The sequence below is a fragment of the Cherax quadricarinatus genome, chromosome 30 (genome assembly GCF_038502225.1).
Source record: "Cherax quadricarinatus isolate ZL_2023a chromosome 30, ASM3850222v1, whole genome shotgun sequence".
NCBI lineage: Eukaryota > Metazoa > Arthropoda > Malacostraca > Decapoda > Parastacidae > Cherax > Cherax quadricarinatus.
The window spans coordinates 2,589,864-2,605,374 of record NC_091321.1 but is presented as its reverse complement, the minus strand read 5'-3'; the positions used below and the strand labels follow the sequence as shown (position 1 = coordinate 2,605,374).

Genomic DNA, 15,511 nt, shown 5'->3' with positions numbered 1-15,511 from the left:
ACAGTTGTGATGAATGGTTTGAAAAACCGACAAGTTGAAGATTGAGACACTTATGCAGCATATGGGAATCTTTATTCAGGAAACGTTTTGCCACACAGTGGCTTCATCAGTCCAATACAAAGAGGAAGGCGTAAGGAGAGGAGGAGTATGAGGTAATCAGTCCCTCAACCTAGAGTCGATGTGTTCAGTCCATCAATCTTGTAGAATGTACAGCATAGGGCCGTAGACGTGGCTTATATACTGTAGTGAGGTGAGGTGAAGCAGGCGGAGGCGGGGTCATAGTGGTACCATCCACTAGTCGAAGTAGGTCTTCGTCCAAAGGTTGAACAAGTGTTCAAGAATTCTTTGTAACAAGATCCCATGATGCTGCAGTGTCTGACAGTTGTGATGAATGGTTTGAAAAACCGACAAGTTGAAGATTGCGACACTTATGCAGCATATGGGAATCTTTATTCAGGAAACGTTTCGCCACACAGTGGCTTCATCAGTCCAATACAAAGAGGAAGGCGTAAGGAGAGGAGGAGTATGAGGTAATCAGTCCCTCAACCTGGAGTCGATGTGTTCAGTCCATCAATCTTGTAGAATGTACAGCATAGGGCCGTAGACGTGGCTTATATACTGTAGTGAGGTGAGATGAAGCAGGGGGAGGCGGGGTCATAGTGGTACCATCCACTAGTCGAAGTAGGTCTTCATCCAAAGTTTGAACAAGTGTTGAAGAATTCTTTGTAACAAGATCCCATGATGCTGCATAATCTGATTGATGGACTGAACACATCGACTCCAGGTTGAGGGACTGATTACCTCATACTCCTCCTCTCCTTACGCCTTCCTCTTTGTATTGGACTGATGAAGCCACTGTGTGGCGAAACGTTTCCTGAATAAAGATTCCCATATGCTGCATAAGTGTCTCAATCTTCAACATGGACAGATTTGTTGTGCGACAGAGGTCCAGTGACTCTCAAGCTGGTCCTAGTGGCATTAAAAGAAGAAGGGAAAAGGACTTGCTACCTCAAGTCCTAATGGAAGGAGATTCCCCTTCTAAACAATAACAACTTCCACACTCTCCCCTCGTCCCATCCCATCAATTATCACCAGATCTTCAATAAAGGTAAGCATCATGTATTCCATTCTTAGTAGAGTAGTAATTGTGCATGTCTTCTTCAGTTTGTGTGTATTAAAATTAATATTTCATGTGGTAAAATTTTTTTTTTCATACTTTGGGGTGTCTTGCGTGGATTAATTTGATTTCCATTATTTCTCACGGGAAAAATTAATTCGCCTTACGATAATTTCGGCTTATGATGAGCTCTCAGGAATGGATTAATATTGTAAGGCGGGGGTCCACTGTACATGTACATATATATTTTTTTTTTTCAACAAGCCGGCCGTCTCCCACCGAGGCAGGGTGACCCAAAAAGAAAGAAAATCCCCAAAAAGAAAATACTTTCATCATCATTCAACACTTTCACCTCACTCACACATAATCACTGTTTTTACAGAGGTGCCCAGAATACAACAGCTTAGAAGTGCCTCTGCAAAAACAGTGATTATGTGTGAGTGAGGTGAAAGTGTTGAATGATGATGAAAGTATTTTCTTTTTGGGGATTTTCTTTCTTTTTGGGTCACCCTGCCTTGGTGGGAGATAGCCGACTTGTTGAAAAAAAAAAATATAATCATATATATATATTCTCTCAACACACCAGCCGTACCCAACCGAGGCGGGGTGACCCAAAAAGAAAGAAAATCCCCAAAAAGAAAATACTTTCATCATCATTCAACACTTTTACCTCACTCACACATAATCACTGTTTTTGCAGAGGTGCCCAGAATACAACAGCTTAGAAGTGCCTCTGCAAAAACAGTGATTATGTGTGAGTGAGGTGAAAGTGTTGAATGATGATTAAAGTATTTTCTTTTTGGGATTTTCTTTCTTTTTGGGTCACCCTGCTTTGGTGGGAGACTGCCGACTTGTTGAAAAAAAAAAACATATATATATATATATTCTCTCAACACACCGGCCGTATCCCACCGAGGCGGGGTGGCCCAAAAGGAAAATGAAAGTTTCTCCTTTTACATTTAGTAATATATACAGGAGAAAGGGTTGTTGAAAAAAAATATATATATATATATATATATATATATATATATATATATATAACACAGTTACTTTTTGCTGATGATACTGTGCTTATGGGAGATTCTAAAGAAAAATTGCAAAGGTTAGTGGATGAGTTTGGGAATGAGTGTAAAGGTAGAAAGTTGAAAGTGAACATAGAAAAGAGTAAGGTGATGAGGGTATCAAATGAGTTAGATAAAGAAAAATTGGATATCAAATTGGGGAGGAGGCGTATGGAAGAAGTAAATGTTTTCAGATACTTGGGAGTTGATGTGTCAGCGGATGGATTTATGAAGGATGAGGTTAATCATAGAATTGATGAGGGAAAAAAGGTGAGTGGAGCATTGAGGTATATGTGGAGTCAAAAAACGTTATCTATGGAGGCAAAGAAGGGAATGTATGAAAGTATAGTAGTACCAACACTCTTATATGGGTGTGAAGCTTGGGTGGTAAATGCAGCAGCGAGGAGACGGTTGGAGGCAGTGGAGATGTCCTGTCTAAGGGCAATGTGTGATGTAAATATTATGCAGAAAATTTGGAGTGTGGAAATTAGGAAAAAGTGTGGAGTTAATAAAAGTATTAGTCAGAGGGCAGAAGAGGGGTTGTTGAGGTGGTTTGGTCATTTAGAGAGAATGGATCAAAGTAGAATGACATGGAAAGCATATAAATCTATAGGGGAAGGAAGGCGAGGCAGGGGTCATCCTCGAAAGGGTTGGAGAGAGGGGGTAAAGGAGGTTTTGTGGGCAAGGGGCTTGGACTTCCAGCAAGCGTGCGTGAGCGTGTTAGATAGGAGTGAATGGAGACGAATGGTACTTGGGACCTGACGATCTGTTGGAGTGTGAGCAGGGTAATATTTAGTGAAGGGATTCAGGGAAACCGGTTATTTTCATATAGTCGGACTTGAGTCCTAGAAATGGGAAGTACAATGCCTGCACTTTAAAGGAGGGGTTTGGGATATTGGCAGTTTGGAGGGATATGTTGTGTATCTTTATACGTATATGCTTCTAAACTGTTGTATTCTGAGCACCTCTGCAAAAACAGTGATTATGTGTGAGTGTGGTGAAAGTGTTGAATGATGATGAAAGCATTTTCATTTTGGGGATTTTCTTTCTTTTTTGGGTCACCCTGCCTCGGTGGGAGACGGCCAACTTGTTGAAAAAAAATATATTTATATATATATATATATATATATATATATATATATATATATATATATATATATATATATTTTTTTTTTTTTTTTATTATCACACTGGCCGATTCCCACCAAGGCAGGGTGGCCCGAAATAGAAAAACTTTCACCATCATTCACTCCATCACTGTCTTGCCAGAAGGGTGCTTTATATATATATATATATATATATATATACAGTGGACCCCCGGTTAACGAACTTTTTTCATTCCAGTAGTATGTTCAGGTGCCAGTACTGACCGAATTTTTTCCCATAAGGAATATTGTGAAGTAGATTAGTCCATTTCAGACCCCCAAACATACACGTACAAACGCACTTACATAAATACACTTACATAATTGGTCGCATTTGGAGGTGATCGTTAAGCGGGGGTCCACTGTATATATATATATATATATATATATATACACACAGCGGCACCTCGAGTTACAAAATTAACTCATTCCAGAAGAAGGAATAATGTAAATTAGATTAGTCCATTTCAGACCCCCAAAAATACACTTACAATAATACTTACAAAAATACACGTACACTTACATAATTGTTTGAGGTGGGAGCTGTTCGAAATTCGAGGTACCACTGTATATATAAAAACTTTCTGGATATAGAGCAAGAGCAAAATACAGTAATATCCAGTACAGTGTGTGTATATTTGCTTGCCAATGCTAAATGATGACTGGATGAGGCAAGCCTACTGACACTGTAGCTTACACCTCATTGTATTCGACTCCATGCATTAAAAAGCTTATAAAGATATGTAGTATGTACACAGCAAAAAATTTATTAACATGTGGTCACTCATGATTAAAAAAAAAGAATAGTTAATATAAAGACTTTTAAGAGAGGAAAGTAAAATAGAGTAAATTGTACATGCTAACCTTGTTACAAGTTATGACTGCCTTCTTTAACAAGGCAGGTGAAGTTATAGAGAAAATGTAACAGCAGAGCAATGTATGCCACAGAAAGACGGAAAAATGTTATATAAGCTTAACATTCATTAGGTCTTCAAAGATGCACCAACACCTTGATTACTCACAACAGGGTTAACAAAATACCAGCTGATAACCAAGGCAGATTTTGATTTTTAATAAATTTTTATGATTAATAAAACAAAAAACACAAACTACCTCCAAGCAAAAAAAAAAAAAAAAAAAAAAATAATAATAATATTAGAAAAATAAGTGTTTGAATAAATAGATGGTTACTAAAACCTTACTTACCCTTCTCAGTGGGTGAGGCTAGAGTGAGAGAAGACATGGACGAGGAGAGATTGACTGAAGCCACTGACAGCATAGATGGGTACTGTGCCAGCTCCATCTCTGAACTGTCATCACCATCAGCAGGCAATGCTGTCTCTACCATGGCTTCCAAGCAGTTGACAAACAGCTCTGCATTTTCTGCTGTACAATTACTCTGAAAAATTTGAAACAGATATTTTTTTTTATTATTATTTTTTTTATTAACACACTAGCCGATTTCCACCAAGGCAGGGCGGCCCAAAGAAGAAAAACTTTCACCATCATTCACTCCATCACTGTCTTGCCAGAGGGGTGCTATACACTACAGTTTTCAAACTGCAACATTAACACCCCTCCTTCAGAGTGCAGGCACTGTACTTCCCATCTCCAGGACTCAAGTCCGGCCTGCCGGTTTCCCTGAACCCCTTCATAAATGTTACTTTGCTCACACTCCAACAGCACGTCAAGTATTAAAAACCATTTGTCTCCATTCACTCCTATCAAATACGCACACACACGCTTATTGGAAGTCCAAGCCCCTCACACACAAACCCTCCTTTATCCCCTCCCTCCAACCCTTTCTAGGCCGACCCCTACCCCAACTTCCCTCCACTACAGATTTATACACTCTCGAAGTCATTCTGTTTTGTTCCATTCTCTCTACATGTCCGAACCACCTCAACAACCCCTCCTCAGCCCTCTGGATAATAGTTTTGGTAATCCCACACCTCCTCCTAATTTCCACACTACAAATTCTCTGCATTATATTCACACCACACATTGTCCTCAGACATGACATCTCCACTGCCTCCAGCCTTCTCCTCATTGCAACATTCAACATGCTTCACACCCATACAAGAGTGTTGGTACAACTATACTCTCATACATTTCCCTCTTTGCTGCCAAGGACAAAGTTCTTTGTCTCCACAGACTCCTAAGTGCACCACTCACCCTTTTCCCCCCATCAATTCTATGATTCACCTCATCCTTCATAGACCCATCTGCTGACACGTCCACTCCTACATATCTGAATACATTCACCTCCTCCATATTCTCTCCCTCCAATTTGATATCCAATCTTTTGTCACCTAATCTTTTTATCCTCATAACCTTACTCTTTCTTATATTCACTTTTAATTTTCTTTCATACCCTATCAAATTCATCTACCAACCTCTGCAACTTCTCTTCAGAATCTCCCAAAAGCACAGTGTCATCAGCAAAGAGCAACTGTGACCAACTCCTTGATTCTTTATCTTTCAACTCCACACCTCTTGCCAAGACCCTTGCATTCACTTCTTTTACGACCCCATCTATAAATATATTGAACAACCACGGTGACATCACACATCCTTACCTAAGGCCTACTTTTACTGGGAAATAATCTCCCTCTCTCCTACATACTCTAACCTGAGCCTCACTATCCTTGTAAAAACTCTTCACTGCTTTCAGTAACCTACCTCCTATACCATACACCTGCAACAAGTGCCACACTGTCCCCCTATCCACCCTGTCATATGCCTTTTCCAAATCCATAAATGCCACAAAAACCTCTTTACCCTTAACTAAATACTGTTCACCTATATGTTTCACTGTAAACACTTGGTCCATACACCCCCTACCTTTACTAAAGCCTCCTTGTTCATCTATCTTACTCTCCGTCTTACTCTTAATTCTTTCAATAACAACTACCATACACCTTACCAGGTATACCCAACAGACTTATTCCCTTATAATTTTTTGCACTCATTTTATCCCCTTTGCCTTTATACAAAGGAACTATGCATGCTCTCTGCCAATCCCTAGGTACCTTACCCTCTTCCATACATTTATTAAATAATAGCACCAACCACTCCAAAACTATATCCCCACCTACTTTTAACATTTCTATCTTTATCCCATCAATCCCAGCTGCCTTACCCCCTTTCATTCTACACACTACATCACAATCCTCCCCCACACTCACAAGTGGCCTTCCTCACTCGTACAATATGTTATTCCTCCTGCCCTATACACGACATCACAGCTTCCCTATCTTCATCAACATTTAACAATTCCTCAAAATATTCCCTCCATCTTCCCGATACCTCTAACTCTCCATTTAATAACTCTCCTCTCCTATTTTTAACTGTCAAATCCAATTGTTCCCTAGGATTCCACAACTTATTAATTTCACTCCAAAACTTTTTCTTATTTTCGACAAAATTTGTTGATAACATCTCACCCACTCTCTCATTTGCTCTCTTTTTACATTACTTCACCACTCTCTTAACCTCTCTTTTTCTCTCCATATACTCTTCCCTCCTTGTATCACTTCTACTTTGCAAAAACCTCTCATATGCTAACTTTTTCTCCCTTACTACTCTACATCATCATTCCACCAATCGCTCTTCTTCCCTCCTGCACCTACTTTCCTGTAACCACAAACTTCCAGCACCACAAACGTGCTGTTGGAGTGTGAGCAAAGTAACATTTATGAAGGGGTTCAGGGAAACCGGCAGGCCGGACTTGAGTCTTGGAGATGGGAAGTACAGTGCCTGCACCCTGAAGGAGGGGTGTTAATGTTGCAGTTTAAAAACTGTAGTGTAAAGCACCCTTCTGGCAAGACAGTGATGGAGTGAATGATGGTGAAAGTTTTTCTTTTTCGGGCCACCCTGCCCTGGTGGGAATCGGCCAGTGTGATAATAAATAAAAAAAAAAAACTTCTGCTGAACACTCTAACACTACATTCCTAAACCTACCCCATACATCTTCGACCCCATTGTCTATACTCTCAGTTGCCCATCTATCCTCCAATAGTTGTTTATATTGTACCCTAACTGTCTCCTCTTTTAGTTTATACACTTTCACCTCTCTCTTACTTGTTGCTACAACTAGAAAGTGATCTGATATATCTGTGGCCCCTCTATAAACATGTACATCCTGAAGTCTACTAAACAGTCTTTTATCTACCAATACATAGTCCAAGAAACTACTGTCATTATGCCCTACATCATATCTTGTATACTTATTTATCCTCTTTTTCTTAAAATATGTATTACCTATAACTAAACCCCTTTCAATACACAGTTCAATCAAGGGGCTCCCATTATCATTTACACCTGGCACCCCAAACTTGCCTACCACACCCTCTCTAAATGTTTCTCCTACTTTTGCATTTAGGTCCCCTACCACAACTACTCTCTCACTTGGTTCAAAGGTTCCTATACATTCGCTTAACATCTCCCAAAATCTTTCTCTCTCCTCTACACTCCTCTCTTCTCCAGGTGCATACACGCTTATTATGACCCACTTTTCACATCCAAATTTACACATTTATATTCTCTCTTCTTCTATAACCGGTCCTTCAACATTACTGCTACCCCTTCCTTAGCTCTAACTCTCTCAGATACTCCTGACTTAATCCCATTTATTTCTCCCCACTGAAACTCGCCTACCCCCTTCAGCTTTGTTTCTCTTAGGGCCAAGACATCCAACTTCTTTTCATTCATAACATCAGCAATCATCTCTTTCTTATCATCCGCACTACATCCACGCACATTAAAGCTTCCCAATTTTATCAAGTTTTTCTTCTCATTTTTAGTAAATGTGTACAGGAAAAGGGGTTACCATCCCATTGCTCCCGGCATTTTAGTCGCCTCATACGACACGCATGGATTACGGGGAAAAGATTCTCTTCCACTTCCCCATGGACAACAGAGAGAGAGAGAAAAAAAACAAAACAAGAACAAGAGCTATTAAGAAAAAGAAGAAAAACCCTAGATGTGTTTTATACGCTAATTTTTTTAAATCAGTCAACCATTTCCTTAGGTGAATCATAAACGAAAATATGTTAAACATTGCTTGCCCTTTAGCTGCCTTTCTAGAAGGGCATAGACATCACAGTTTACAATATCCTCATCCCACTTTTGTAAGAGAAGGCAATGTAATTGTCAATCTTCAGGACTTGTGTTTCCCTTATTACTTTCAGCATCAGGAGGAGGTGTTCAAACATTGGAATCAAGGCTGCAGACAATACCAGTATGGAATGTTTTCTCTGTTTATTCATTACCTCTGATTTTTGCCATCTCATGACCTTATTAGCAGGTGTTAATACACTGTAAATCATATCTACATCTGACTTTGAAAAATAATTGAAGGAAAAACAATTACTAGAGGAAATTACTGGCAGGGGCTCACTTCTCAGTTGGGGTGCCTTGATACCAGTGTAGGGCTCTCGATCAAAGAAACTTAACTTGTTCTCCATTTCCTTGGATCACACCTGACTGCCTTCCTGATTACTCTCATTATAACAATATATAGGTGAAGAGCATGTATAGTATATAAAAACAACATGGGAGGGAGGCAGTCTTATTAATGCTATGATGAGAGAGGGAGGGAATGTGAGAAAGGGAGCTAAAAAGCTTAGTTCCCTGGCACCTCTGCTGTTTCTCATCCTCATAGCAGACACAGATACAAACACCAATCACAGTTTTGCATCATCATTTGCAGATGACACTAAAATAAGCATGAAAGTCACTTCAGTAGAAGACACTGAAAAATTACAAGAAAGATATAAGCAGTGTTTTTCAGTGGGCAGTGGAGAAATACATGACATTCAATGGTGATAAGTTCAGCTGCTTGGGTATGGAAAGAATGATGAACTCAAGAGGAGCATTGTATACAAAACTTAAGAGGCTCGTCAAATAGAACGAAAAGAACACATGAAACACTTGGAAATAATTATATCAGCTGACCTCTCTTGAAAAGAACACTATAAGACAAAGGTCACGACAGCCAGGAGGATGAAGGGGTGGGTAATGAGAACTTTCAAAATGAGGAGAATAATGCCAGTGGTGACACTTTTCAAATTGCTAGTGCTCCCTCATTTGGAATACAGTGGAACCTCGGTTTTCGTTTGCCCTGGTTTTTGTCGAATTCGGTTTTTGATGACTTTTTTCGTCAAAATTTTGTCCCAGTTTTCGTTCATTACCTTGGTTTTCGTCAGTCCACCGTACCGAACGTGTCGGTACAGCAGATATTTTTTTTTTTTCAAAATATTCGGAGTGCTACGCGAGCAAACGTAGATCTACGTTTGGACAGTTTAAGGGTTAAAAAGATGCCAATTTCAAAATAGGGTCCAGAATAAACAATGCAGATATTCCTGGCACTAAAATAACATTTTCTACATAAGAACATAAGAAAGAAGGAGCACTGCAACAGGCCCACTGACCCATGCGGAGCAGGTCCATATCCCCCCGGATTAGCCCAATGACCCACCCAGTCTGGTCAGGTCATATTCACTTAAGGAAGGAGCACGGCACCAGACCCAGGAGCACAAGCTAGTCAAGTCCAACTCACACCCACCCACACCCACTCATGTATTTGTCTAACCTATTTTTAAAACTACACAACGTTTTAGCCTCAATAACTGTACTCGGGAGTTTGTTCCACTCATCCACAACTCTATTACCAAACTTGTGCTTTCCTATATCCTTCCTGAATCTGAATTTTTCCAACTTGAAACCATTGCTACGAGTCCTGTCTTGGCTGGAAATTTTCAGCACGCTATTTACATCCTCTTTATTTATTCCTGTTTTCCATTTATACACCTCAATCGTATCCCCTAATTCTTCGCCTTTCAAGAGAGTGCAGATTCAGGGCCCTCGGTCTATCCTCATAGGAAAGATTTCTGATACATGGGATCATCTTTGTCATCTTCCTCTGTACGTTTTGCAGAGCATTTATATCCATTCTGTAATACGGTGACCAGAACTGAGCAGCATAGTCTAAATGAGGCCTAACCAAGGATATATAGAGTTGAAGAACAACCTGAGGACTTCTATTATTTATACTTCTAGATATGAAGCCAAGAATTCTGTTTGCTTTATTGCGAACACTAATGCACTGTTGTCTTGGTTTTAGGTTACTGCTAACCAGAACTCCTAAATCCTTTTCGCAATCAGTAGTATTAAGATCTACATTATTTAGTTTAAATGTTGCATGGTTATTTTCCTGTCCAACATTTAGAACTTTGCATTTGTCTATATTAAACTGCATCTGTCATTTCTCTGACCATTGCATCAGTCTATTCAAATCATCCTGGAGTGCTCTAATGTCCTCATTAGAATGAATTGGACGGCCTATTTTGGTGTCATCATCAAATTTGCTTATGTCACTATTTATTCCCTCATCTATGTTGTTTATGTAAATTGTGAACAACAACGGGCCTAACACTGACCCCTGAGGAACACTGCTTGTGACATGCCCCCATTCTGATTTCTCCCCATTTATGCAAACTCTCTGCTGCCTATTTGTCAGCCATGCCTATACCCAGAAAAAACTTCTCCTATTCCGTGTGCCTTAAGTTTCCTCAATAGCCTCTGATGTGGCACTCTATCGAAAGCCTTACTGAAGTCCATATACACAATATCATATTCATTACCATGATCTACCTCCTCAAACACCTTAGTGAAAAATGTTAGTAAATTTGTAAGACAGGAATGCCCCTTTGTAAAACTGTGTTGAGATTCATTAATCAATCTGTGCTTATCAAGATGGCTACGAATTGCTTCGGAATTGCATCCGAAACCTCTCCATCCGTAACAAGAAACTAAGCAGTTTGGACGTGACTTCCCTCTTCACAAAAGTACCTACCACAAAAGCCATCAAGGTTCTACGACGTAAAGTCAATCAGGACCTTAATCTTCCTCTACCTCCCGGAGATTCTGTTGACTTGATTGAACTCTGTGTTAATTTCAACTGTTTTTCTTTCAATAACAAGCTCTACAAACAAACCTACGGCATGGGAATGGGGTCCCCATCAGTGCCATCCTAGCCAACTTATACATGGAACACCTGGAGTCCGAACACTTTGTCAACATCATCCCTTCAAGCGTCACTTGGTTACGTTACGTGGACGACGTCCTCGTAATAACTCCCAAACGTTTTGATGTACGGAATCTTCAGGCAAGGCTCAACGCAGTTGAACCGGTGATCCAGTTTACACTAGAAGAAGAGTCCAATGACAAGCTACCTTTCCTTGACATCCTCATTCACAAAGTAGACAACAACCTAAGATTTCAAGTTTATCGGAAACCTACCAATAAAAATGATCTCACACACTTCTATTCCAGTTAAGATACCAAGACCAAAAGAGGCATCATCATCGGGTTTTTCCTAAGAGCATACCAAATTTGTAGTCCTGAGTTTCTTGACGAGGAATGTACATACATTCACCAAACCTTCACTGAGTTACATTTTCCTTCCTTTTTCATCAAAGACTGCAAGAAAAAGAGCTCTTCAGATCATTAATTCTCCACGCACCAACACCACTCCCAACAAAGTTATAATTCTTCCCAACAGCCAGGTTGCACTGAATGTTTCTAAAGTACTTTCACAAGCTAACACCAGAGTTGCCATCGCTTCTAGCACTTCAGTAAAGGATCTAACCAGGACAAAATCCAAGCACCACGAACCAGTCAATGCAGGGGTTTACACTATACCCTGTGGAGGCTGTGACAAGATTTATGTAGGTGAAACAGCAAGAAACCTCGACACCCGCCTCAATGAACACAGTTACGCATGTAGGAACGATAACTTGAACAACGCCTGTGTACAACACCGAAATTCCACCAATCATCTCATGAAATTCAGGGACGCCCAATTAGTGATCAAAGAAACTAATTTCCGCAGACGCAAATGCCTCGAATCAGCATTGATCGCCGTTTCGAATACAATTAAACAAAACAACGGCAGCTTCACCATCTCTGAAGTCTTAGCAAGAATCCTCCTGAAAACAGTAAACCCTGCCATCACATAGTCTCTCCTGTTATACTACACAAAGCACATTACAGAAAGTGAACACTGAAACAGGCCTTCTCTATCCAGTCTATATTTGTCCAACCTATTTTTATGTTACCCAAGTAATAGCTTTTATATCCTTTTACTCATGTACAAATTAATTGCCACTACTACTACTACACTTTTTGTATTACCACTACTACTACACTTTTTGTCACTGCTACTACTACTACTACTACTACCACTAGTATTGCACCTCACTCTGAGCCTTTATATACCCTCTGTGTCCATATACTGTTTGTATCGGCTTGACAAAGCTCCTGGAGAGCGAAACGTTGCCACAATAAAATGTCACATTAGTTGCACTTGTGTCCTTTTACTTTACATATTGTCGGTAATTCTACCAACATTATTACAAGAATTTTACAGCAAAAGGGAGAGCAATCTACCTTGGTAAATGGTCCAGCAAATCTCCAGAGGCCTCCAAAGCCCCAACTCTGAAGGTGGTGAAGCTGCTGGTGACCTTGGTCCTCACATGCTACCATATTCTGAATGATAGACTGAACTGCACTCAGAATCACACCATCATGGCATAAGGATAGTACTGATGTTATCTTGGCATCCAATAGTGAATGGCTGCAAACCAAAAGCAGCATTACCTTTCAGGAGTATTTAATAAAATAAGTTATTTGGTAAAAATCACCTAAAACCGACAGGATAATCATGTTTTTTTCCTTGAAATCTCACTAAATGTTCTAATATTGATTAGGCAAGAAATGTAATATGTAATTAGTAACAATAACTAACTTTACTCACATGACAGGGAAGACCTTGGGGAAGACAACTGAAGCCTCAGCCAAGTACTCATACAAAACTCTCATCTCATTCTCATCAGTAGTATATTTTACAAGAGTAGCCAGAACTGTCAGAACAAGGGCTTGAGTAGAAAATTCTGTTAGGACTTCAGGATCAAGGAGGATGTTATTTTCGTTGCTGACCGAGACTCTGGCACCGCGCTCTTTGGGAGGGGGAGACATGTCACCCTGCAGGATGGAAACAATACTTTAACATGATAATAAACTCACAAAATAACAATAAATATCTTTATATATTTTACAATGAGAATGCAATAAAACACTAAAATACAACATTAAAATACAACCATAACCTTAAATAACAATTTATAAAGGTTTCAGTTTTTACAAGATAAAACAGATTACTCAGAATGGTTACCTATTTTCTAGGACAGAGGCAATCCAGTTGAAAGCAATAGGTATAATATCCCTTCAATTATAAAATAATTATCTTTAATTAGACTTGTTTCATAGGCTGCCAGTTTTTGTAATTTTTTAAATTTCCAAAAGTCAATGTAATTGAAGATTAGCAATATTTAATTGCCTATTGACCTTCAATATTGGGTAATACAAATGATAAATACTGTACTTCATTGTAGTAAGACATACAAAGAACTGCCCAAGAAGAATGAACTGAAATCCAAAGTCCAATTTATTTAGTGATATTTATCTTGATAATGGCCCTAACTGAATGCCAAAAAAAAAAAAAAAAAAAAAAAAAAAAAAAAAAAAAAAAAAAAAAAAAAAAAAAAAATCAAAATTCACCTTGCAAGCATTTTTTCCAAAATTTTCACAACTGTTTATTTAATTTTTAATTAATATTTAACAAATACATAATGTGTAAAGTAATGCTGTGGGGATGACAGCCAGAGGCAGATTTAGACACGTGTGGAGGCCCTAACCTATGTCAGGGAAAGAGGTTGTATACTGGGAAGGAAAGACAGGGTGAGTAAATGAGAAATAACTTACTGATTTTTAAATGTAATAAAATCTTAAATCATTCACACACACACAGTATTTCAATCAATCATTCACATAAAACAAAAAACATTAAGAGTTTTTGCATCTTCTCTTTTCGTACTAACTCATAATTACAATACGTATATAATATGTATTTCAAATATAAGACAAAGTGCTAGTTATATGATCATAAAAACGACTCACACAGTTATGTAACACTTGAAAAAGTGAGAATCCTACTAGACTTTTTATTTATATGCATAAAGACTCACGAAATCGTAATGACACGATTGCAAACAAACCATACCCCGGCCGGGCTGGAGTTTTGAGACTATGACCGCGGGTTCAATCCCGGCCGGGGTATGGTTTATATGCATAAAGCTTTTGACATGACTGACCACAAAACACTATTTTGCACATTTAATTACTATGAACTCTGAGGGCGCATAATTACACCTCAGCTACGTAATTGCTGAAATTCAATCAGGTTTCCCCCAAGATAGCATTCTGGGCCCCTTTCTCTACCTCTTCTGCATCAATAACTTTCTGAATGCCATTCAGTATCTAATGCTGGGTGGCATTTAAGTCAGAGCATTGTCATGCTCATACGAGTAAATAATAGTTAATAATGAACTACAAGAAGTTATACCTGAATCATAACAAATACACTCATCCTTAATATAGAAAAAGCATTCTAATGTATAAAACTTTTGGGAATAAACCATATCCACAACAAGACAACAAAATTAATGAATCCAAAATGGAAAAAACAAAGACAAAGGTAAGACCCTAGATTCTTTATAATCATTCCAGCCATCTCCCACTTTCAGTGTCACTCATTCAACCACTGTCTTGCCAGAAGTGAGCTGACATCACAGTTCAGATGACCAACGAAACTGCAAATATTCCCTGCCTCCCTGCAGAGTGCAGGCACTGTATATCCCCCTTCCAGGACTTACACCAGCCAACTAGTTTCCCTGAATACCTACATAAATGTTACCTTGCTCACACTCCAGCAGTACTTCATATCATAAATACCACTTGCCTCTACTCTTATCTAACACTCGTAAAAGCCAGTTGGATGTCCCAACCTCTAGCATTTAAACCCTCCATTACACCCTTCCTCCAACCTTTCCAAGGATTACCCCCTAACCCTCCTTCCCTCCACTGCAGATTTATATGCCATTCAAATCATCATATTTTGCTGCATCCTCTAAATGTCCAACTCCCTTCAACAACCTCTCCTTAACTGTCCGAATAATACTTTTGGTAATTCCACACCTCCTCCTAATCTCCAAACCCCAAATTGTCTGCATAATATTCACACCACACATTGCTCTCACACACATCTCTGCTGATTCCAGCCGCCT

General features: G+C 39.2%; 1 protein-coding gene across 10 annotated transcripts in view; it reads right to left on the bottom strand.

Moving 5' to 3' along the window:
- The window catches only part of Nf1 (neurofibromin 1), a 644,633-nt gene that overhangs the window by 120,894 nt on the left and 508,228 nt on the right, over window positions 1-15,511 (bottom strand). For all 10 annotated transcript variants that reach the window (XR_011392599.1, XM_053781766.2, XM_053781772.2 and 7 more), the window contains 3 exons: window positions 13,144-13,370; window positions 12,777-12,963; window positions 4,530-4,722 (listed from right to left, as the gene is read on the bottom strand). Coding sequence is in view for 9 of the 10 variants with exons in the window: in XM_053781766.2 (XP_053637741.1) it covers window positions 4,530-4,722; window positions 12,777-12,963; window positions 13,144-13,370 (607 nt within the window). In the remaining variant the exon portion in view is untranslated. The remainder of the gene's footprint in view (window positions 1-4,529; window positions 4,723-12,776; window positions 12,964-13,143; window positions 13,371-15,511) is intronic.